The sequence below is a fragment of the Sphaeramia orbicularis genome, chromosome 11, assembly GCF_902148855.1.
Source record: "Sphaeramia orbicularis chromosome 11, fSphaOr1.1, whole genome shotgun sequence".
Taxonomy (NCBI): Eukaryota; Metazoa; Chordata; class Actinopteri; order Kurtiformes; family Apogonidae; genus Sphaeramia; species Sphaeramia orbicularis.
The window spans coordinates 44,428,926-44,455,693 of record NC_043967.1 but is presented as its reverse complement, the minus strand read 5'-3'; the positions used below and the strand labels follow the sequence as shown (position 1 = coordinate 44,455,693).

The 26,768-nt window shown below is 37.3% G+C and overlaps 1 protein-coding gene across 2 annotated transcripts in view; it reads left to right on the top strand.

Moving 5' to 3' along the window:
* Positions 1-25,794, top strand: part of LOC115428716 (TGF-beta receptor type-2-like) — a 108,992-nt gene extending 83,198 nt beyond the window's left edge. For both annotated transcript variants that reach the window (XM_030147901.1, XM_030147900.1), the window contains exons 6-7: positions 20,391-20,515; positions 24,631-25,794. In XM_030147901.1, coding sequence (XP_030003761.1) covers positions 20,391-20,515; positions 24,631-24,810 — 305 coding nt within the window. In that variant the 3' untranslated portion in view covers positions 24,811-25,794. The remainder of the gene's footprint in view (positions 1-20,390; positions 20,516-24,630) is intronic.
* Positions 25,795-26,768: the final 974 nt, after the last annotated feature.

The window sequence follows — 26,768 nt, the reverse complement described above, 5'->3', positions numbered from 1 at the left end:
TGTGTTTGTCATTCTGTAGCAAAAACAAGGCCAGGATATGTGCAAATAATAGGAATGGGTGATTATCTGAGGGCAAAGCGCAGGGGCAGTATTTCATGTTGACACTGGGCCATTTGTTTTCACTTCCCTTTAGTGTCTCTGTGGTCCAGTTTGTTTCTGCCACTGGTGCTGTCTCCACTGTGTGAGGGGCAGTGATTGAAAGCTGGGTTAGGGTTCTTACTCTGACTTTTTCCTGTTTTCACCCCCCGCTCTCCCCCTTCCCTCCTCCCCACAGGGGCCCCTTGAAGTGTATCGCAGTTACCCTAGAGTCATCTGAAGAAAAAACAGAGCCAAGTGACCCATAATCCCCCTTGTTTTTCCGTCCCAACAACAGGAATATGTGTGCCCCGTGGGTACACCTTTTGAAAAGAAAATAGACTATTTCCTGTTTTGCACAGAACACTGTGCCAGGTCAGACTGTTTTAGGAGTAAATATAACTGTTGAACGTGGATGTCTCCCACACATGAGGATGTTTTGTGGTTTTGCTGTCGGAGGAGTCCACTGTGGAACGTACAGGACACATGCCGGTGAGATGGACTAAGTGAATCCAGTCTCAGCGGATAAAGGTTTTTGTGGCTTTGAGTTGTTTCCTCTTATGGGAATTGAGAGCATCTTCAAGTACAACTGTTGTATTCATCCCATCCCTCCTCCATTCCCCTTTATGAGTTTATGATTTTAGTCCTTCACTTCCTCTTCCTGCATCACAGTTTTATGAGTATTCCAGTCGTTTTTGAGGAACTGAATGGTTTTAGTTTAGTTTTTATTCAGTTTAAGGTTTTTTTTTTTTAAATTATAAGCAGGAAGGTATTATAACTTTTGATTTTTAAACAGTTTCTGAAGTAAGCATTAAAGGTGGGGTGCGAGATGTTTTCATGGAACATTTTTTACTATATTGCTTAAAATCCCCTTCACACCCTGATTTCAACCAATAAATTAAATGCTCTAACACAAAAAGAAAGAAATTTACTCACCTGTGGAACAGACAGGACTGAAAAAATACCATCCAATCATTTTGAGCGCCCAGTCACAATGATTGAACGGTGATATGTCTGTCAAACTCAACTGCCATTTGTCCCTCCCCCCTCTTCGCGCATGAATTGTGCGTTCTCAGAGGCTTGGAGCATTTGTTCAGGAAATGAAGCCAGAGCCAGAGCTTGGCTATTTTAGTCATATTAGGATGGAAAGTTCACCGGCAAACTGTTTTGTCACTAACATAAATCAGTAGGAAATGTAACGTTAGTCAGATCGGTCTGAAGTGGGGCTGTTCTGGAAGAGGGGGGGTGTTGGAGGAGACTGAATGAGGTATGCATGGATCGGGGCTGGAGGCGGTGAATTGTTGCTGTGCAGCGCTCGTGAACCCTCAAGAAAAAGCATTGCACGTGCCAGTACTTTGGAGGCGTGGCTTCGGAGGGATGTCTGAGGAAAGGGGTTTGGACTTTTGAATTGTGTATTTTCAAAATGTCGCTTGCTCAAACCGTTTTTCTAAGATCTCATACCCCACCTTTAAGTCCCGCTTTTTGCACTATGACCCATGGGACATAATCTTAGAAAAAAATATTACAGGAGTGATATTTTTTTCTTTTTTTAAATGGAATTATGCATTTTCAAACATTGCCCTGTGGTCCACATAAACTGTAAATGCTATACTTGGGTCTGAATTCTTCATTAATTCAACTCCACAGGTCCATCTTCAACACTATTTCTGAGTAATGACACCAGACTTCTTCCAGGAAGCGTTTTCCAGGGTTACACATCAGCCACTTCATGACACTTTTAAATGCAATGATTAAGATTTTAAGGAGGCAAATGTCATCCTTTTGAGAGATTCACATATGACTGGAAGATATCAGATAAACTGTCATCCTTGTGTTCACATTAGGGCTGGGCGATATGGAAAAAAAACATATCACGATAATTTTTTTCATATCAGACGATATTGATATGTGTCACGGTATAAATCAAATCACTGTTTAAATTTCATGTTACTCATAAGTTAGTTGTAAGACATCAGACAGAGAGAGAGAAAGAAATACATACGTCGAGGTACTTATGGAGAAGTCCCTCCCTCTGCTCTTAGAATGACCCCCCCTCAGCTGTTTTGTATTAACCACACCACCACCATCCCTGTCTGTCGAACCGTGCGTCCCTAGTAGCGTAAACCGAAAGTGAAACAACATGCTTTGACCATCTGACTCCCGACTTTTAAACCTTTGTTGTACGCCGGAGCCGAAACAGTTCTACCCTACTTTTCAGTAACCCGGTCGCCCGAGGTCTCGGCCATATTTTCTCCGGAGGGAACACTCATTACCTCCCTCTGTAGCCCAAACATTAGCCTATGTGCTGCGGCTGCTCTTACATTTGTACTGTGGGCATCAACCTAACTTGACATGGCTCTAGCGTGATTGGTTCGGTGTGGCGCTACTTTTATAACAAATTTTTATTAGTGACAGTTAACAAGACATTGTGGACAGAAAAACCTCAACAACAACAACAACACATAAACAAAGGGAAAATCAAACAAATAAACAAACCCAAAAGACAACAACGACAGAGTAATGACAAACACCAAAAATGACAACATCATATTACAATGAAAAAGATCATAAATGTAAAGAGCAACTGAACAATATAGCTTGGTTAGGGGCGATAGGGAAAAGGGGAAGAGGGGAGTGTGAATGAAAGTGAGAAAGAGAGAAGGGAGTGGGGGGGAAATAATAATTGTTGTAATAATACAAAAATATATAATAGTAATACCAGTAGTCTTATTTGCAGCGCTACTTAATTATGTTTGGCTGTTCTCACGTCTGTCAAAACATGAACGAATGAATTCTATAAAAATCGTATCGAGCATGTCTCATATTTCTATCGGGGAAAAGTCATATCGTGATATACTGTATATCGTTATCACTTTATCGCCCATCCCTAGTTCACATCACCTCTATCAATAGTCGCTTTTCCATTGACCCTCAAATTGTGCAAATATAACTTGCACATAAAAATTTACCTCATGTAAAAAAACGACAATTTCGCCAAAAGTCTCATTTTTCGATTAAAAGTTTTTGCGCTGGCAAGAGGTGGTTTTTCGGGCGTAGCGTAAATGGTATATCACACAAAACTGTAGTGGAAAGACCTTTTTTCGCAACTGAAGTCAGGTGAATTAAAAAACGGAGGTTGACGTATGTTACAACAAGCGAAAAAGAAGAAGAAACATATGTCAGTATGTGAGGACACACCAGGAAACCCAATCTTTTTTTAAAATTTAGTACAAGATAGAGGGGTAATATATGATAATAATGAATATATCTGTAAATCAACACCATATTTACATGTCGCCATGTTTATGGAATGACTTCTCGTGTCATCTCTTGATAATAAATAGACAAATCATCGCATTTGTGATTTAATGGAAAAACCATCATTATGCACTTTTGTTTTTTTGACATTTAGTAAATATCAGTAAAGTTTTGCGCAGATGTCCAATGGAAAAGCGACTATTGTTTTGGTGTTCGCTTTTCTCCCAGTCACCATTTCATGTCCAAATCTGTATTCATTTCTAAAAGACGAACATGATGATTACGTTCATTTTTATTCTATTCCAGTCAAATACTTCACTTTACTTTAGTTTTAGACTTAGTTAAGTGTAATTCAACCTGTTTTCAACACTTTTTCGTCTTTGCACAGAAACAACAAACCTGACACCCACGGCTCTGTGTTTCTGTCTCAGTCTGTCTTCTCCTGTCTCTCATTTCTTCCAGCCCTCAGGCAGGTGAGGCAGCAGTTAATTACTCTCCCATCGCTCCACAAACTGCAGCTGTGCAGCCTTACTCATACGTTCACAGACAGACAGGGAGGATAGGCTTGTGTAGATTTAGTGGAGAGGGGAAGCAGAGGGGTTCCCGTCCCACCCCTGGCCAAGAATAGAGACAATAGATAGAAGCAGCTGGGGTAGTTCTGCTCTGTACTTTTCTAGACTTGGCATCGCTCCGAGGTGACACGGAGCAGTAAAACCTGTAGTTTATTAACAGTGGTGGGAGTAACAAAAGTAATGCATTACAGTAATGGATTACTTTTTGCTGGAACGCAGTAGTGTAAGGCATTACTAATCAATTTTCAGTAGTATTTTACTCGGTACATGTTCAATAGGACTTGCGTTAAATCTGTGTATGATTTGTTCTTTTCATATTCAATTGAGAATCCACAATCGGACAATGAAAAAATGACTAGTTTTTTCATTATTCATGTACAAATCAAAACTCAAAAATCAAAAAATGAGTTGTTTTTCATTCTTTCGATTATATGCACAAATTAAAAATTGGAAATAAGCAAATTGACCAAAATTTTGGGTTTCATGTTGACATTTTTGACATCCGATTTAGATAGATAGAACAATAGATAGAACGATAAATAGAACGATAGATAGATAGAACGATAGATAGAACGATAGATAGAACGATAGATAGAACGATAGATAGATAGATAGATAGATAGATAGATAGATAGATAGATAGATAGATAGATAGATAGATAGATAGATAGATAGATAGATAGATAGATAGATAGATAGATTGATTGATTGATTGATTGATTGATTGATTTACTTTATTAATCCCCTAGGGGAAATTCAAAAAATACAAAATGCAGTCACCGTTCCACAAACACAGCCATGCCACATCAACACACAATAAATAAATAAATCCAGAGTATAAGTAGCTGTGAATAACTAAGATTAAAAAGAGGTAGACTTAAAAGACAAGATGTGTTTTCTACCTGTCACATAAAAACATAAAAGCATAAAAACATTAAATCATTTGACTTCTTTGTGTGTTGCGCGAAGTGTCTTCTACTTAGATTGTCTACCTTGGCCGCACTGTATTAGACAAAACAACAATACCTGGAAGATCCTGCCGATTTATTCAGTTGTCATGTTGTCCTCCTTTAGAGTAATATGTTTGCTACCTCTGAATAACACAAAATTCTTCATTACCGCAGAATGCATTAGGCAGAATACTAGCAAGCCCACCATTGTCCAGATCAACACACGCAGAAGTCAGAAACTTCTGGGTCATACTAAATCAGATATCAAAAATGTCAACATGAAACCCAACATTTGGTCTATTTGCTTATTTCCAATTTTTAATTTGTGCGTACAATTGAAAGAATGAAAAACAACTCATTTTTTGATTTTTGATTTGTCCATGAATAATGAAATGAGTCATTTTTTTTGTTTTCCAATTGTGGATTCTCATCTGAATATGAAAAGAACGAATGTACATGGTTTGAGTTAGAACACACTTTATGCCCATAATTTAATTGCTCAAATTTAAAACAGCAAGACCGTGAGACCTTAAAGAATCAAAAATACATCAGGAAAGTTCTATTTCCTGTTGGTGTTCAGCCAATGGGTGCAGACGACAGAAGACAGTCCATTGTCCACATGGACGTATGCTCATTACTAACCCTAACCCTGCTTTAAGAAGCTAGTTAGCATTAGCATGATCCCTGTGATCAGCAACAACAAGGTAAGCTAACGTTTCTATGACTAGTTAGAATTCTTTATCCATTGTGGATTTATCTACCAGCGTCCTCGGTGCCACGCCCCCGTTTGAACATGTAAAATGTTGAAAAAAGTGAAAGTGTTCCTGCTGGGATTGGAACATCGTAGACTGTAGTGGTACTTACTGAGCTACCCGTCCACATGTACTTCAGGGCGCAAATTTATGTGTCCCAAGGCTCTCCTATCTATTGTATTGGAGGGGTATGATGAGAGTCTTTATGTAACTCAAAAGTAATACAGGAGTCATGTAATGCATTACAGTTCTGAGACAGTAATATTGTAAGGCAAGGAATTACTTTTAAATAACAGTAACAAGTAATCTGTAATGGACAGTGTTGGGCAAATTACTTTTAAAAAGTAATTAGTTATAGTTTTGAGTTACTTTCCCAAAAAAGTAATTGAATTAGTAACGGAATTATTTCTTCACAAATGTAATTAGTTATCAGGGAAAGTAATTATTACGTTACTTTTTTTGAAAAACCTTGAAATATGTAAAAGGAAATAGATTTTTGAGCGTGTTTCACGGGCCAGTTGCATAGAGTAGAACAGCAGACAGGTACTGCATACCATAACTGTGGTGAGGCTGGGGTCCACCAGGGCCCGGCTGGGGTCCACCAGGGCCCGGCTTCTCTACCACATAAGTGCGTATCTGCATTTATAGGAAGAAGATGCTCCTCCAGTTAATCCCACATCTCTTTTTTCAGTCGCTCCTCCCTGATACAGCGGTAAATGTCTTCAGTCCAGTTAGTAAGTCAGACCGTTACTGATAACTCCTCCCCTAAATTAGCTGTGCGCGTAGCTGCGTTCAAGTGAATGGGGTGTGCTGAGGACAACTCAAACTCGGAGATGTCATTAATCGTTCAGGTGAAGACAGCGTGGACAACTCAGACTCATGGACACACAGGTGAAGCATGAAGGCAGTGTGGGAAGTTTGAATATGAGAACGGCTCGCAAACGAACGGCTCGCAACGAATCGGTTCTTATCGTTCATTGAAAAGAGCCGTTCAAAAGACTTGACTCATCCCTGAACGTCACATCTCTCGTGCCTGGCTGAGCGAGCCAGGACAGATAACAGCTGATATCAGTGCATAGTAACATGCCACATTTCACTGCCGGTAACGGTGTTGTAACGTTTCAAATAGTAATTCATTAGATTACCTGTTACTGGAAAACAATAACAGCGTTAGTAATGCCGCTATTTTTAACACCTTTATTCCCAACACTGGTAATGGATTACAGTTTTGGAGTAACTTGCACAACATTGTTCTTTAAGGCCAAACCCCAAAGAAGCTCTCATGCTGAAAAGTTGAAACATTGTACAAACACAGATACTTTTCAACCCTGAAGACGATGGAAAGAACAAGCATCCCAAATGAGATGCAGTGATTTGGTTTCACTTCACTGGAGGTTCAAACTCTGTGTGCAGGTCGTACGCTGGCAGAGGTCTGGTATCGATTTAGAATCAGGGCACCGTGAGAGTCAAACCCATGTGTTTACAGAGTATATTTAAGGAGTTTCATTCTTTGGCGCTGATGGTCTGTACTGAAGTTGTAGAACTAACCCCGGGGATCCGTGAGTCACCGGTGACAGCCAGAGAACTCACCTCGCTGGAGACCAAATATGAACATGCGTACGCGCACACACAAATTCAGAGTGACACATCCCAGGGCATCATTATAATGACTGGGGTGAATCCCTGGTTTCCTCTTGTCTCGCTCGTCTCTGATGCCACCTGCCTCTGAGTGTCTGTGGGAGACAGATGTCTGATCAGCGCTCTGCGTCTCGGCGGCTGGCAGACACACATAGCTGCTCTGTCACAGCTCCTGAGGCAGCGGTCTGATCTGAGATCTGCCAGGCAAGGAGAACACAGCCGTCTGTTGACAGCACCAGTCAGCCAGCCATGAGCCATCACTTTGCTTTCTTTGTCTTCCAAAACTGCAGAGACGTAGGAAGAGTTAGAGCGGGGCAAACAGAGAGATCAACACACATCAGAGAAGAGGAAAAGGCTGGATTCAACGCTCAGGCCTTTTTATCTCTGCCTCTGTTCCCTAAAATGTCTCTGCTGTATAATTTAGCCCGGTCCAGATTTGGGACTTGGAAAGACTACGAGGGCGTTCCTCAGGCGGGTGGGGCTAAGTAGAGGGATAATAGCTGAGTGGTGTTGAACGTGGAGCTGCAGACGGAGAAATGCCTTCAATCCCCAGAGGCAGAGGTTGGGCTAGACTGGAAAAGAGGAGAGGTTAAAGCAGCTGCTCACCAGATGTCAGATCATCAGCCCTTTTCAATCCTCATGATTTGGTGTGTGTATGTGAGGTCGGCCATTGTACGCATTCGGGGACAAATTTTAGACTTCAAACCACTTGATTGGGGATGAATTAGGTCAAAAAATGTGAGCGCCCAATTCGGTTAAACTGGTTTCATCCAGCATGAGCTAAAAGTGTCTTTAATGAGGTTGGGTAAAGGTTAGAGCATGTATGGGCTGTAGTTAAAGGCAGGGTACAACTACGGGGAATGATCTGTACTTAAGTCCTGGAGCAGGGTCTGGTACAAGGTTATTATCGTTAACGAAAACTAACGAAATGACGAAAACTAGAATTGTAAAAACATTTTTGTTAACTGAAATAAATAAAAACTATAATTAGAAGTAAAAAATGATAACTGAAACTACATTGTGTGCTTACAAAACTAACTAAAATGGATAAAAATTATGGATAAAATTCCCTTCGTTTTCATCATTGCCAGTGTAGGATTGATATAAAATCAATTTATTTCCCTCAAGCAATTTTAGCTGGTGGCACCGTATATTTAACGGTCCGTCACTTGTCGTCACTTGTGGTTTAGAGTCGTCTTCTCGTCCCCACCCTACCTGGAAACACGGAGATTAAAGTTGGGAGAAAGCAGCAGAGTCCTGTCTAGGATTTATTTGAATACGATGAAGAAGAAGAGAAAAGATATTAAAAAAAACTAAAACTAATGCTGGAGACCATGGATAGACTTTATAAATACTTAAAAAGAACATACTTGACGCCCATTATTCAATTGCTACTCAATTGTTCTCTTTGTTTGTTTGTTTTTGTTTGTTTGTTTTTTGTCTTGTTTTATAAAAAACAAAACTATCAATGTATAAAATATGTAAATCTTGCATTGTAAACCAAATAAAAACTTGAATTAAAAAAAAAATAAAACTAAACTAAAACTGAGCATTTAGAAAATAATGAAAACTAATCAAAGCTAGCAAACCTGCTCTAAAAACGAATTAAAACTAACTGAATTAGAGAAAAAAAAAAGTTAAAACTAAATAAAACTAAACTATAATGAAAAATCTAAAACTATCATAAACTTGGTCTGGTAATGTGCAGTACACATGGACTTGGCCTTCCACTGTGTGTGTGTGTGTGTGTGTGGTGGGGTGGGGGGGGTTAGTGTGTGTCTGTCAATCTGTACAAAATGACTTTAACAACCTGTGAGAAACACATAACAAGTGTCGCAGCCACCACAGCCTAATGGAAGCCAGCAGAGGCGGCTGGGAGTGGATTAGTCCAACTGTTGTTGCACATTCAGACTGACTTTGGGAAATAGAAGATGTTGTAGTGATCACATAACTAATTTATTACCAAGTATGTGTTTAAACTCTGTGTGTGGAGGGATCTGTTTTCCTGAATTATTTATGTGTTTAGGTGACAGGAGTTCAGTTTGTTGAGTGTTTATGCTTTTGCTGCGCATAATTACACAAAAATGTTCACTTGGAAGGACGGCAGAACAAGAACAGCAAACAAAATATGGACTACTGACATGCGTCATACATGCTTACGACTGGGCTGAAATATTCTCTGTTTTTTGTTTTTCTTTTCCTTCTCCACTTCATCTTTCTGACGCAGTTTGAGCAGATACCCTGGCATGCACCGCTGAGACTATCAGGAGTGTGGGGTTTACTTTTTAGGTCACAGTAACTTTCTATTTGTATTGTAGAATTATTTTATTTAACCCATAAAGACCCAAACCGCCACCGGCAACCGAAAGAATCTGCTGATCTATACGAGCTGATCCACTAATGCTGTTTATACGTGTAAATAATTGGTGTAAAATACAGTTTGTCGTCTTTTCATGGTCATCAGATATGACCCATTTGGATGTTCAGAGGCTCTGTGGTTACCATGGAAACACTGTCATCTTCTACAACATTGATTCACTAGTAAAGCCCATGGAGTTGGATCAATGACAGTGGATGGAGACACTTGTTTTTACATTCAGTTGTTGATATCTTTGGTGAAAAAGTTTTCTTCAGTTTTGGTCTGTTTTTGATACAATAACCTTTGAATTTACTCTGAGTTTTTATGAATATCTACATGATCATTGAATTAAATTTAAAAAAAAAACCTGATTTACACTGAAAAATGTGAAATACAGAGGATAATATTACAACAAATGATGATAAATCACTTAAGAATGGTTAAATATAAAGAAAAAATGATTTGGGAACTGACACGAAAGTAGCTCTTGTTAACAATTCTAATGTGAATTGGATGATTCAATGACTTTATTGGCAGGCAATGAAGTGACACAGTTTTAACCACAGCAGTCTAAGCTTGGTTACTGAAAACCAGTGAACTCATTTTAGCTGCACAAACAGAAATGATCCTGTGGTTTTTTTCACCATCTGGTGGGACTACATAAAAACAAAACGACCTATTTAGAACTGTTGGCTAATAATCGATAGCAAATCATTCAGCACCCTGAGAATGTACAGGGGTTGGACAAAATAATGGAAACACCTTCACCTCAAGATGATAATGCCCCAATCCATACAGCTAGAATTGTTAAAGAATGGCATGAGGAACATTTTAATGAAGTTGAGCATCTCGTATGGCCGGCACAGTCCCCAGACCTCAACATTATTGAGCATTTATGGTCAGTTTTAGAGATTCAAGTAAGACGTCGATTTCCACCGCCATCGTCTCTAAAAGAGTTGGAGGGTATTCTAACTGAAGAATGGCTTAAAATTCCTTTGGAAACAATTCACAAGTTGTATGAATCAATACCTCGGAGAATTGAGGCTGTAATTGCCGCAAAAGGCGGACCTACACCATATTAAATTATGTTTTGTTGATTTTTTAAGGTGTTTCCATTATTTTGTCCAACCCCTGTATCTGAATGGTGGATCCATAAACAGAATAAGATAAAAGGGGTTAAAAATAGTATAAAATTATCCTTAGAGTGTTTGAAATAAAGAGTACTGAAGTTCTGTCAAAGTTGCCAATGTATTGGACGACAGAGACGTGAACTGAGTGTATTTACTGGATTTATGTGACCACTAGAGGGAGTAGTGAGTCACTCTGACGGTCTCCCATGGTGGAGAAAACTAACACTACGAGGCCTTTGACCAAAATCTCAGAAAGTGACCAGATACAATGAGAACCATGAAGAAACAACTTTTAGAGTCAAAGAAAGTAAAAAAGGGATAAAAGTTAGAATCACTGGATTCAGACATAAATGAAAAGAATGGAGTTTGATGCTGAAATGGCAGCGTTTCTCCTACATGTGAGTTTGATCCTGAGGCTTATGAAGATATAAAGTTATTATGGGATGTTATTATCTTTGCTAAGTTCCTGTTTGTTGATCCACGCTTCAGACTAAACTGTGACATTTTCTGACCTTATTTATTCCAAACAGATTTTTGGTTCATCTATTAACGACACAAACTGTACAGAAAACACAGATGATTTGTGGTTTAACTGTGTCTGTTTTCTGTCTAAAAACAGAGCGAAGCTAACAGAGCTAGAATGTAAACTATCAGCTGATGAAGCACATGAAGATAATGAGATGCAGTGTTATTTTGACTGAAAATAACCATGAGTTTAGGTTTGAATGATACCATAAAACAGATGTGTGTAAACAATGAGCTTTATACTTTATTCAGTCTGTGGATACATAGCGTTGATTCGTTGGTAGTTTTGGTAGAAATAAGTGTGTTCTACTATGAAACTACACCCTGCTGCTGAGAATCTGGAATGTTAATATTACATAGAACCTCTTTAGCATTAGAAGAATCAACTCAAATAATGGTGAATTAAATTTGTTTACCTTATTTCAGTCAGTATAGTATTGATTCGTTGACTCATACATGGCTTCCCTGTTCTGTTGAGTGTTTGGAATATTACTACTTTAATACTTTAATTAATACTACTATAAACCTTAAGTTAAATAGGTGCTTACACAATAATACACAGTAGTGATTGATTTAGTGATTTATTCCGAACATGCAATGAAATTTAACATATATGTACTTGCAAAACATACATAATAATACAAATATCAAGAATTATAACAATCTTAGTCAGAAGAAAAGCACAATAATTCCATTTACATGCCTGAAAAGGGGTGGGAAGAAGTATAATTTATTTAATCCCACCCCCTCTCCCTACAATATTATTAATAATACATGTCCCTCTGCCTTTTACATTACTCTGCTATATTTATATATCTATTCACACACACAAACACACATACACACACACTCATTCATCCATATACACATATATACATTTATACATATACACACATACAAATACACATATAATCTTTTACCAATGCCTTTCTTAGTTGTGCTAGCTAATAAATAAACAAACAAATAATAACTAACTCAAGGAAGGAAATATATACATAAACAACAGTGAACATATAGTGACAATTAATAACCCTCTTCCCTATATCTTGTGAAAAACATGTTCTTATAAGTGTTTTTGAATTGTCTTATGTTTGAACATTCCTTGTGCTCACAGTACAACATTTAATGATTCTTTCAGTTGCTATGGGTCAGTGTAGTCACTTGCTTTATGTTTGATATAGATATAGATATAGATATAGATATAGATATAGATATAGATATAGATATAGATATAGATATAGATATAGATATACAGCAGGGGTGTCAAACTCATTTTAGTTCAGGGGCCAAATTTGGCTAAATTTGATCTGCAGTGGGCCGAACCAGTAAAATAATAACATAATAATATATAAATAATGTCAACTCCAAACTTTCTCAATGTTTTAGAGCGAAAAAAGTAAATTTACATTATGAAAAGGTTTACATCTACAAACTATCCTTTCAAAAGATGTGAATAACATGAACAAACTGAAAAAAATTAGTGTAATTTTAACAATATTCTGCTTCAGTTTATCATTTACACATGTACATTAGAACTTTACAGATCACAGTGGATTTAGAAATGCACAAAACACTTCGTAACAGGCAGAATATTGTTAAAATTGTACTTACTTCTCTTCAGACATTTCAGGTTGTTGATGTTTGTTCAGGTTATTCACGAGTTTTTGCGAAATTATACTTTGTTTTAGTGTAAATACATGGAAATATTTACATTTACAAAGAGAAAAGTTTGGAGTTGTCATTATTTATATGTTTTTATGATAGTATTTTACTGAATCCTGCCGACATGAAATTGAATTAGTCTGAATGTGGAACCTGAACTAAAGGGATTGTTAATGTCTTAGTGTAATTTTTGCATTTCACAAATTCATCCCAAGGGCCAGACTGGACCCTTTGGCGGGCCGGAGTTGGCCCCCGGGCCGCATGTTTGAAACCTGTGATATACAGGGTGGGGAAGCAAAATTTACAATATTTTGAGGCAGGGATTGAAAGACAGTATATGACCAATTAGTTTATTCAAAGTCATGAGAATTTATTTGCCACAAGAAAATTGACATAATAGAAAATGTTTTTATTCTATGTGTCCTCCTTCTTTCTCAATAACTGCCTTCACACGCTTCCTGAAACTTGCGCAAGTGTTCCTCAAATATTGGGGTGACAACTTCTCCCATTCTTCTTTAATAGTATCTTTAAGAAAGTCGACATTGCTGTGTGATGTTCTATTGGTAGCATGTTCTAAAATGCCCCAAATAGCAGAATCCAGAGGGTTTAGATCTGGGCTAGAAGGCGGTCATAAACATGATTCCCAAAAATTGCTAAAGTTGGATTTGTTGCTGTTGTCAACAAGTGTTTTGGTGTTCTTGTGTAAGATTTTAACTTCAAATCCTATTTTATTGCATTTCTAACGGTCTTGTTGTCTACCTCAAGTTCAATTGCCATTTTTCTCATGGATTTGGTTGGATCCTTTAGGATTTTGGATTTGAGAGCTTTAATAAAAGCTTTGGTACGTTTTTTGTTGCTTCCTCCGCTTCCAGACTTTCTCGTAATAGTTTTGCTCATAGTCATTCTCTTCTTTCCATTATAAACAGTCTTTATGGACACTCCAACTATTTTTGAAATCTCCTTTGGTGTGACGAGTGCATTCAGCAAATCACACACTCTTTGACGTTTGCTTTCCTGATTACTCATATGGGCAAAAGTTTCTGAAAAGGTATGGATAATAATGTTAGGTATGATTATGACATCAATATATGTTTGGTTTCTAAACAATTGACGTAGTGCCTGCTGAGAAAAAACAACTAAATGTTCGTTGTAAATTTTGCTTCCCCACCCTGTAGATATAGATATAGATATAGATATAGATATAGATATAGATATAGATATAGATATAGATATAGATATAGATATAGATATAATAGGGCTGCATGATTTGGGCCAAAAGTAAAGTCCCAATTTATTTCCTCTAAAAAATGGAATTTAGATTTAGATTCAGGCTGGTGGTGGCATTGTGCTGCTGTCTTTGACTGATACCGCCTTCAGGTTGAGTTTGCAGCGAGGAATGGTTTGGTCTTCATCGGAACTTTAAAGGTGTACCAATTCCACACAACCGACTTGCTCTTGATATTTTTAGCCACGAACTTTTCACTCTCCTTAACAAACGGCATTTTTGTACTGGTATGTGGAGACCAAAGACTGTGGAGACCACTGTCACAGTTAGGAGGAGGAGCCTACGGTAGCCTGGAGGAGGAGCCTACGGTAGCCACACGTCCCAGAGACTCAAGAGAGATGAAATTCAATTTGACAATTACCCTTTTTAAACGTCGTCCTAATTAAATAATCTGATTTCAATTTAAATCAATTAATCATGCAGCCCTAAGATATAGATATAAATATAAAGTTTCTGAAGGTAAAATTCACTGACAACTTTTGAGACACGGTTGTCCAGGTTTGCTGCTGTAGCTAAATTTAACTAAATTTCTCATAGCAGGACTTTCTCAGACACTTTCGACAGGCGTGGAAAAAGACAGAAAGGATGAAATATGTGCTAGTGTTGCACAGATTCACACCACTACATGTCAGCTGTCTTAGGACACATACTGGAGTGGAAGTTCCTCTTTGTTACTGTGCTGAACTTGTTACACCACATTTTGCTGCAGAAATCTTGTCAATATGTAGTATGTAACTTCTGCAAACACAGCGCTTCTTTCTTGCCCTGTATTGTGTTTTGAAAAGCTTTTGCCAGTTCAGAATTGAATTTATGGTTTGCCTGGAAAAATCTGTCCTTTTAGAGCAGGACTGGCCAATTTTTCCATTGTGGGGAAACACACTTTTGTTTACACTGCGTTGCTCATTGGAATGATTCCTGTATTTTTTGGACTCATTGTGTGGAGATGAACTCATAAACATGTTTGCCCAAGAGTTTACAAAGTGGATTTTCACTCAAGTGCACGGTTCTACACTCTGTTAGAACTGTCAAAACAAAAAGAAACATCTGTCTCCTTTTTTTCGGAATATTTACCAATGCTTGGGTGTGGCTGTGTTTAGGTTTTAACACCAAACCAGAAGAACTCTGCACAGAAATAGGACGCTTCAGCTGGTGAAGAATCACTCCACTGTTACATTAGGAGTTTGATTTCTTCAAATAGTCACTTGAAACCGATCTGTTTTCATACAGAAAGGAGGGTCTATGCCAAAATTAAAGCCCCTTCAACACTTACGAGGACAGATATGATTCACGTCTGAGGCTTATGCTCTCAATCCTTTAATTGTGGGATGTAAAAAATGTGTAACAAAGCGGTGCAGTCATGAGACAACATGTCGGTCACGTTCCTACATGTTACTGCAGAGCTCGCCGACTCTAGTTGACGCTGCTTTTGTTCTCTTTATCAGAATAGTATGGGCTACATTTACAAAGAATACACAGCAGATTTCATTCAGTTTATGTGTGTGATTTGTCTGTTTGAGTCTGATTTGTTACAGCGGAGGCTCATTATGTAACCAGTAAGTAGGACGCCTTGTGGATGTAATTTTTTATAATAAATTTTTTGTAATAAATGAAGCAAATACAGATGAGTCAGCAGTAGGTTTTAACGACAACAGTGAGATTAAGCAGAAAAAGCAGGTTATAATACAGTACGAAATCAATAGAATAATCCTAAAAAGGTCTGATCCTAAACTGATAATTCTCACTATACTGTACAGTTTTCCACAATATCAATATAACAAGTGTTTGATTGATAAATATTAAGCATAATTTCAGTGTTTACATCATAATAATAATTATAATAATTTCAATAAATGTTATTTGTAATGCACTTTACATTTTTATCTAAAAACCTCAAAGTGTTACAAGCAGGGTACAATAAAAATGATTAAAAAGGAAGTTAAGAAATAGAAAGCAAGTAGGATGTAAAAATAGTTTTAAAAAAAACAGTTAAAACAGGTGAAGATCACAGCCACAAGCCCAAATCTGCAGCACATTCACATTCATGTCCAGTAGAGGGCAGAAATACATCAATGTTGCATCGAGGCGTCTTAACCCACAAAGAAGAAGAAGCAGAAGACGCAGTGGCTGTTTAGTTATTTTGCAAGTGTTTATCCTGTTGTGACAATAAACAAAGAATCTTCTGGTTTCATCAACTGTCACTCAGAAGCGGACACCAGCCTTTAAAGTTAGCAGCAACAAATATACTGTACACCTGTGATGTAGATGTTCATAAAAGCTTCGTGGAAAGTCAAAGGATATTATATCAAAAGAGAAAAAAATGAAGAAAAAGTGACTTTTCCAGTCAAATCTATCAATAACTGAACATAAACCCAGTGTGTCCATCCACTGTCATCGATGCAACTCCATGGGTTTTACTGGTGAATCAATGTTGTAGAAGATGACGGTGTTTCCATGGTAACTACGAAGCCTCTGAACGTCCAAATGGGTCATATCTGATGACCATGAAAAGATGAAAAACTGTATTTTACACCAATTATTAACATGTATTGATAGGATTAGTGGATCTACAGTTTAGATCAGTAGATGCTTTTGGTTGATGGTGGACGTTTGGGTCTTTATGGGTTAAGGTTCAAGGCAACATCTATGAGGCCTGTTGGACTGTTATTTATGTGAATGTAAGGTTTTAAATTGGACCAAAGACCCCTGATAATATCTTAAAAAGTCATAAATGTGTCTTCCTCAAACCTGCAGACACCCTGGTACTGCTGAGTCAGCTGTTAGTCATCATTCCTGAAATGTTACACGTCTGACGCTTTACACTGTGTGATAGCACTCTGTATGTGTGTGTGTGTGTGTGTGTGTGTGTGTGTGTGTCAGGCATCACACAAAATCCATACAGAGCTGACTGCTGCAGTTTGTCATACTTATGTATTTTAGCTCATGGAAGAGACTAGCGAAAACAGCAAGTTGATAACACCAAAATTTTGAGAGATATTAGGAATTTTGGAATGGAATAGCCTCACAAACACCAGAATCATAGAATCATCATTGAAGTGGGTTACCTAGCAACAGATTATTAATTAAATGACCCGCCCCTGTCCCTCCGTGTGGTTGACTCCATGGACTCTTAAAAAGCAACTCAAGACGTTTTTATTTAGGAAAGCTCTTGGTTGGTGGATTTATACTTTTTATTTATTTTATGAAATTATTCTTTTTTTTTTTAACCCTTTCATGCACGAATTATGAAAACCTTAATCAAATTTTTTTCCGGAGTGTTTTTATTCCTCTTTAGGCATGAAAAAAAACAATGCGATTGAAAATTTTCTTCTGAAAAATAAACAAAAAAGAATAATAATAATAAAAAAAAATAATAATAATAATGAAAAAAAAATTCTTATGAACCTATTTTTCATGAAGCTACAAAAATGTCCACTCAGCTGGACACCACACATTTAATTTTTGATGCACAGAAACATGAATTTACTGATAAATTGTGTAAAAACTATGGGGAGGACTTGTGATTCTGGGGGTTTATGCTCAGGAGAGATCTACATAATGTTACCAATTCATGTCAGAAAAGATATTTAGTGTCTTAAAACTTTAATAAAGATATGTGTAAAAAAAAAAAAAAAAAAAAGAAAAGAACTACAAAATCCATGAATATACAAGAGAACAGCTGTAGAATAGCTATCCACTGTAGTGACCAGTATGCATGAAAGGGTTAAATTCACTTTTTTATTGAAATTCTGCATCAATTTTGACAAAGATATTCATTTTACATGTCATTAACAGTATATTAGTCTGAATGTCCCTTTTTTTTCAACAATGAAACAAACAAACAGAACACTAACAAGTAGGGAGTGAATTGCGGTTATTGCATCTAATCTTCTTTACAAAAATAAAAGAATTAAAGTCCGGTCTGCATGACATGATGTATTCCATCCATTTCTTCCAGCGCGTAACGAATAAGTCCTTCTTATAGTTCACTTCTGCAGTAAGTCTCTCCAGCTTATATATGTCCACTGTAATGTCCATCCACATGCTCAGCGTTGGGCTTTCTGATGAAAGCCATTTTCTTGTGATGGCTTTTTTGGCCGCTATTAGCAGGATATTAAATAAAAATTTGTCTCTCTTTGGCCATCCTTCTGGTATAAGTCCAAAAACTAAAGATTTACATTCAAAGGATAAGTGGCTCCTGATAATTTCTTGTGTTTCCTTATGTATTTCCTTCCTGTAATTTTCGATAACTGAACAATTCCAGAAGAGATGATAATGATTTGCATTTGTATTACCACATTTTCTCCAGCAAATTGAGGAGTTATCTCTATAGTGGGACTTTTGATGTGGTGTAATGAAATATCTAATCAAACTTTTCCAGCCAAACTCTTTCCAACTCTGTGAACCACTACACTTCCATTGATATTCCCAGACTCTTATCCACTCTTCTTCTGTCAGATCCAGTCCTCCCTCTATTTCCCATTTTGTTTTTATATATAAAGTGGAATGTGTTTTCATGTTAATAAGCCCTTTATTAAGACCTGAGATTATACCTCTATTTTTGTGTGAAACATGAGCCCTTATGAATACATCCAATAACTGATTACTTTTTTCTGCTAAATTTTTTATTTTTTCATTAACAAAGTGTCTCAGCGTTAGGTAACGATAGAAATCTTGTGTCTCTAGAGCATATTTCTCTTTAATTCTTTCAAAACTAAGTAGTATATTATCCTTTATAATCTTACATATAGCTGTTATGCCTTTATTCGCCCACTCTTTAAATCTATTATCCAATTATGAAATTATTATTATGTTGTTTTATTGCACCCACAGCACTTTATGATTTTTATGTGAAAAGTGCTTTATAAATAAACTTTGCTTACCTACTTACTTACTTAATAGGCCCACGCAGGGTTGCCGCTACCAATTGTGGGCCCCATGAAAGGTAAATGTTGTGGACCCTTCATAAAATCTGTCAGACCGTCAGGGGAGATACGTGGGGGTGCGGTCCATAACTAATGCAACTTATGAATCTGAAACTTAACACGATTTCAACGTCTGACTCCTGACTTCTATTCCTCTATTATATAACGGATCTTACATGAAATTTTCATAACGTCTAATCTGTATCCACTGGACCCCCTCCACTTCTCTATGGGCCCCCCAGAAATTCTAGGCCCCATGAATTTGACATGTTTACCCCCCCCCCCCCCCCCTTTACGGGTCCACATTGCCATGGTGTCATATTTCATGTGCAGAAACAGACATACCAGCTGAGAGGTTGTTCAACTGAAAATACCAGTGGAATTTACCAAGAAAGTAAAAGAATGAACTGGATCAGAGGATCTAGAACCTGTTGTTCCCCACAGGCCCACGCACGAGTAAATGTATTTGTCTTCCTGGGTGAGGGAACACTACAGTATTTCCGTTCTAAAGCAGCTGCTCCAACAGTCTGATTATCTTATAAAGGGGATATTTGTTCAATGCATTGTAATTCATATGCTGCTATTTAATCTTCTGCTTATCTTTTAATTATTGACAATCTGCTAGAACTAATTATTTTTCCAACGTTCTTCACACAGTTATGTTCCTTATCGTGCCTTTTCTTACTCATTTCTCTGCTTTTTTTTGTTGTTTTTTTTTGTTCTCCATGCTTCAAAGCAAATTGGATTTTGATTTGTAGTTTTACTCCAAGGATACAAGAATCCATGTAAAGATAAATATTCTTTGGAAACTCTTGACCCCTCGTGTCCAGAGTGCACGCTCAGCTCCGGTGCTCTGGAATAAACTCGACTGGTAAATTGCCTTTGACAGACACTGGTATTTTGTTGTGTAAGACAACCAACACAAAGCCAGAGCTGTGTTGTGTGATACTTTAAGCCCACTGACGCTGAGGGTAAGAATGTGATAATAATAAGTTTTTCTCTTCGGAAAAACTCCCTGTTGGTTACTGTCAGCAGTGCAGGATTCTCCGGTTGTTTGCGCCCGTTCGGTTCTATTTAAAGTCTCAACCTGCAGTTTTAATTTAGAGTGCACAGTGAATCCTTTGAGAGGTGTCGATGCCCTCTGATCTAGTCTCCGTTCAACAGAGCTGCGTCTGGAGCAAGAAAACAAACCACTGACTAAGTTCACACCTTAGACTTGGCATTGGTTCCAATATTTCTTGTTTGTGTGTGATGACTTGCAGAGGTGAAAGAGTACGAGCCACCTTTTGGGAATCTGAGGGAACACCCGTGTGTGGAGAGCATGAAGGACAGCGTCATCAGAGACAGAGGAAGACCTGAGATCCCCAACAGCTGGATCAACCACACAGTAAGAAGATCCAACACACACTGCACTAATATAAGTAGAACATCTGCACAACAGTATTTCCATTACCGTATTTTTCGGACTATAAGTTGCACTTTTATTCATAGGTTGGCCAGGGGTGCGACTTATACTCTGGAGCGACTTACATGTGAAATTATTGACACATTATTATATAATTTCACATGTTCATTATTTTCACACTGACAACCGCAAGAGGGTGTTCTAGGCTTTTGTATTTGTACCTGCTACTTCTGTACCACTGAAAATTGAAAATTTCAACATTACTGGTAACTTATAAAGACAACTGAGAAGGGCTGAAAAGAAATGCCATCAAAAAGAAAATCATGTTCTGCAGATTACAAGCTGCAAGTAGTGAAATATGCAGCTGAAAACAGTAATCGAGCAGCAGAAAGAAAGTTTGGAGTGAGCGAGAAACTTGTGAGGGACTGGCGAAAAGCGGAGATTACTCCGACTGCAATGAAGAAAACAAAAAAAAGCTAATCACGGGCTAAAAGCTAGGTGGCCACAGCTAGAGGAACGAGTTTGCACATGGGTGCTTGAACAACGTGCTGCCGGGAGAGGCTTGTCAACAGTGCAGTTGCGTCTCCACGCCCAGGTAGTTGCCAAGGAGATGAATATAAATCCCTTTGCGGGAGGACCTTCTTGGTGTTACCGCTTCATGCGACGCAGCCGCCTCTATCAGAGCAAGGACAACAATGTCCCAAAAACTGCCAGCAGACTTCCAAGCCAAGGTCGGCAGTTTCTGTGAGTTCATTGAAAAGCATGTAACTGAGCACAACGTGACACCCGATCATATTATTAACATGGACGAGGTCCCCCTCACCTTTGAGTTCCCCATGGGCTGAAGTGTCGCAGAGAAAGGGCTAAAGAGTGCGACTTAAAGTCCAGTGTGACTTATATATGTTTTTTTCTTCTTTATTATGTATTTTGTGGCTGGTGCGACTTATACTCCGGAGCAACTTATAGTCCAAAAAATACGGTATATGTAACTTTATACTTATACTCAAATACACAGGTGTCAAACATGCGGCCCGGGGGCCAAATCCGGCCCACCAAAGGGTTTAGTCCGGCCCTTTGGATGAATGCGTGAAATGCAAAAACTACACTAAGATAATAACAATCATTTTAGTTCAGTTTTCACGTTCAGACCAATGTGATGTAAAGTGGGTTGGATCAGTAAAATACTATAGTAATAACCTAAAAATACTCACAACTCCAAATTTTTCTCTTTGTAAATGTAAACATTTTCATGTATTTACACTAAAACCAAGTATAATTTTGCAAAAACTGTGAATAACCTGAACAAATATGAACCACCTGAAATGTCTTTAGAGAAGTAAGTGCAATTTTAACAATATTATGTCTGTAAATGATAAACTGAAGCATAATGTTGTTGAAATTGCACTTATTTATTCAGTTTGTTCATGTTATTCACATGGTTTTGAAGGACAGTTTGTAGATGTAAACATTTTCAGAATGCATCCATGGGGGCCACCATTGTTATTTTACGGGCTACGTGATGTCAGAGCTCAGAACTGGAAGTACATCGACCTAGTACGAGTTCATGGATGGAAGTCACATGTTGGACTGACATTCCAGTGCATTTTCACTGGTACAAGTTTGGAAAAACACAAGTTATGGGTGGCCTGAAACGCAGCATTACACACAGGAATAATGAAGCAAACTTTAACCTTATCTCTAAGACAAGTACTGTACATTTTACTCTGTTACATTAGTGTGACACTTTAGTTACTTCTCAGATTACAGATTTCAAGCCTTTCCTATCCATTAAAAATTCCAATTCCTGTACATGTTGAGAGAATTCTTCTTATGTTAACCCTTTCATGTATGAATTATGAGAACTTTAATCAAGGTTTTTTTTTTCCGGAGTGTTTTTATTTTTCTTTAGATGCAAAAAAAAGAACGTGATTGAACTTATTTTTTATTCACCTTTTTTTCATGAAGTTCCAAAAATGTCCACTCAGCTTGACAGACACCATGCATTTAATTTTTAATTTTTTACTGATATATTGTGTGAAAACTATAAAATAAAAACATTTGTAATGCTGCTAATCTGCTGTTTTCTCACATTTTTAATATATTCTAATATTAGTCATTACTCACTTCATGGAGATATTATGCAAAATAATAATAATAATAATAATAATAATAATAATAATAATAATAATAAAAAACCTTTCAATTGCAGTTTAATAACAATAACAAGCAACTGATTTACACTCAAACATTTCACTGTAGATCAGGTTTATCTAGAACAGCAAATTTACAGTAATGGTATGAATGTCAGTGTTTGAGATGATGCATTAGCGTCCACTTTTTTGGTTGATATGGAACTAAAACAACAAAACCCATGAATATACAAGAGAACAGCTGTAGAATAACCGTCCACTGTAGTGACCACTATGCATGAAAGGGTTAAACTCATTAAAACTTATAGGAATTTATAGGAACTTATAGGAAAATGCATAGTGACAAACCATCAAGTAGGGATGTTTTTAGAAGCTCGCTAAAAATTCACATTTTACAAAGAATTGGTCGTCTAGAACAGTGAAATGCAAGATATACGTTCATAAAGTAGTATTATTATTACTAAACAATAACTAGTTTTTACTTTCATACTTTTAAGTGGACGTGCTGATAATATTTACATAGGCTACTTCAACTTGAGGAAAGTTTTGAAGGCAGAACTTTAACTTCTAGTGGAGTGTTTTATAGTGTGGTTTTAATGTTTTTATTGAAGAGTGTAAACCAGGGGTGTCAACCACAAAACCAGCCCACCAATGTGTCCAATCTGGCTCATGGGATCAATTTGTGAAATGCAAAAAAATTCACTGAAGATATTAACAGTCGTGGATGTCAAAATCAGTTTAGTTCAAGGGCCACATACAGACAAATGTGATCTGAAGTTGGCCAAACCAGTAAAATACTGTCATCATAACCTATAAATAATGACAACTCTAAATGTTTCTCTTTGTTTCAGTGTAAAAAAGTAAAATTACATGAAAATGTTTACATGTGCAAACTGTCCTTTCACAAAAAATGGGAGTAACTTGAACAAATATGGACAAACTGAAATGTCTTAACCTGTTTAACCCTGACCATATTTTCAGGGGAAAAAAACGTCTAAAAAGACAAACCCAAAGTAAATGACAAATTACTTCACAATAATAAGGTTCATATGGATGTTCTTGGTGTCTATGGACATTTAGAGACCTCACAGAATCTATTCCCATTGTCTAAAATATTGTATCTATTACTCTGCTTGAGTAAACTGTAACAAACTAAAAGAGAAATTAGAATTTTTTATCCTCGCCTGTTTTTTTCCGGCTGGACTGATGATGATATGCATAAATTAATTGTTCGTGTCGGAGATTTTTAATAGTGTATATTTCACTCCACAAAGATTAAAAATCAAGTTTGAACATTAAAGTTTGCACTAAAATACACTTTTGATGTACTTTTATGAACATTAGGGTCTAAACTTTGAGCAAAAGTTGAAAAAAACATCCATTGTCCTGATTTATTATATATTTATAGTAAATGAATATTAATGTAATTTTTTCAGCCCGCGGGTGGGCCGATAGGGCTAAAGGGGTTAAGAGAAATAAGTGCAATGTTAACAATATTATTCCTGTTATTGTTAAAATTGCACTTATTTTTCTTAAGAAATTCCAGGATAGTTTGTAGGTGTAAAGCTTTTCATAATGTACCTTTACGTTTTTGACTCTAAAACATAGAGAAAAGTTTAGAGTTGACATTATTTATTTGTTATTATGCTATTGTTTTACTGGTCCCAGCCACTGCAGATCATGTTGGGCTTGTATGTGTTCCCTGAATTAAAATGAGTTTCACATCCTTTATCTAAAAACTCCTACCACTGTTTCCAGAGTTTTCACTTCTCAAAACTGCAAAAATTGCAAAGTCCGAAACAAAGCAAATGCTGATACACTATCCATATAAGGTTGTTGTTTTGTTTTTTTTCATTAGACTTGTAGACACTGACCGATGCACATGTAAAACCACACAAATCTAATACTGGTCATAATCAGTGAGTGTCTCCACTGCTCCCCCTGCAGGGTATTCAGATCGTCTGTTCCTCCATACAAGACTGCTGGGACCACGACCCAGAAGCCCGTCTGACAGCCCAGTGTGTTGCCGAGCGCTTCAACGACATGGAGTACCTAGACAAGCTGTCGGACCGGTCTGACTCAGAGGAGAAGATCCCTGAAGAAATCTGTGTGGTGGATGAGAAGTAGAGCTCAGCAGAAACACTGCCACCAGTAGGGCATGACCGGAACTACAACCGAGCAGCTGGTAGAGAAACAAATCCCAGTAGATGGATGTTGGCTGTGGTTTTGGCAGAACGGTGTGATGGAAAAGCAAATGGAAAGGTCACAGAGATGAAAGAGACCAGCTACCAGAAGTGGACCTGCATATATTCATGAGGACCAGGAAGATTTTAAACATCAACGACTGACTTTCCTCTGAATTCTTCAGAGACTCCAGTAATAAACAGGGAAATCACCGTATAAAGCTTTCTTAACCAAGTACTTTTTGCACTTTATCTATATATATATATATATATATATATATATATATATGCACACCAAATAATATATATCCAGTGCCTTTTTACCATAATTTTCAGGTAAATGAACTATATGTAGGAAATCAGTGTAAATATAAAGGCAGTTAAGAACACTAATATACTCCTTAAAGTGTATTTAACTGCGTACTTGGCCTTGGAGCGAAGTCAACAGGACTAAATAATGGAGCGACATGTGATTCAAGATGCAGAGATGATTCCTGCTGGCATGAAATGGAAATCACGCACAGACACAAAATAGGAAACCCATCCAAGGCAGTAATCTGCAGGGAACGCTGATATCAAACCTCAAGGACTATGAACTGTAAAATAAAGACAGAAAAAGGGAATGGATACGTGTGTGTGTGTGTGTGCGTGTGCGTGTGCGTGTGTGTGTGTGTGTGTGTGTGTGTGTGTGTGTGTGTCTTACTCAGAGGACAGTCTGTTTAATCAGACCAAGGAAAGGGAATAACGGTATATGCATAAAGGGCTCTAAACTGGAAAGTTCCAGCCGACTGCCGACCTGTTACAGGAGCTGAACTCCTCCTAAAATGTTTTGTTACACAAAAGGGAGCTCTGATCCCAAGCTCATGAAAAGTCTTAATCAGAGTCGTTTTTGTTTAAAACTGTAAAGCTTTAATAAAATCGGAAAGTATTTAGTGTATGAGAGTAATGTTTTTAAAGCAGATTATCTGCAGTCGTTGCCTCCCACTGTTCCTCTGTATCAAGGTTATACAGGGTGGGGAAGCAAAATGTACAATATTTTGAGGCAGGGATTGAAAGACAGTGTATGACCAATTAGTTTATTGAAAGTCATGAAAATTTATTTGCCACAAGAAAATTTACATAATAGAAAATGTTTTTATTCTACAGGGTGGGGAAGCAAAATTTACAATGAACATTTAGTTGTTTTTTTCTCAGCAGGTTTCAGGAAGTGTGTGAAGGCAGTTACTGAGAAAGAAGGAGGACACATAGAATAAAAACATTTTCTATTATGTACATTTTCTTGTGGCAAATAAATTCTCATGACTTTCAATGAACTAATTGGTCATACACTGTCTTTCAATCCCTGCCTCAAAATATTGTAAATTTTGCTTCCCCACCCTGTATGTGTCCTCCTTCTTTCTCAATAACTGCCTTCACACGCTTCCTGAAACTTGCGCAAGTGTTCCTCAAATATTCAGGTGACAACTTTCTCCCATTCTTCTTTAATAGTATCTTCCAGACTTTCTCGTAATAGTTTTGCTCATAGTCATTCTCTTCTTTCCATTATAAACAGTCTTTATGGACACTCCAACTATTTTTGAAATCTCCTTTGGTGTGACGAGTGCATTCAGCAAATCACACACTCTTTGACATTTGCTTTCCTGATTACTCATATGGGCAAAAGTTTCTGAAAAGGTATGGATAATAGTGTTAGGTATGATTATGACATCAATATATGTTTGGTTTCAAAACAATTGACGTAGTGCCTGCTGAGAAAAAACAACTAAATGTTCATTGTAAATTTTGTTTCCCCACCCTGTAATAGTTTTGGATTTTTCGTTATATAGTTTAGTTTTATTTAGTTTTGACTTTTTTTTCTCTAATTCATTTAGTTTTAATTAGTATTTAGAGCAGGTTTGCTAG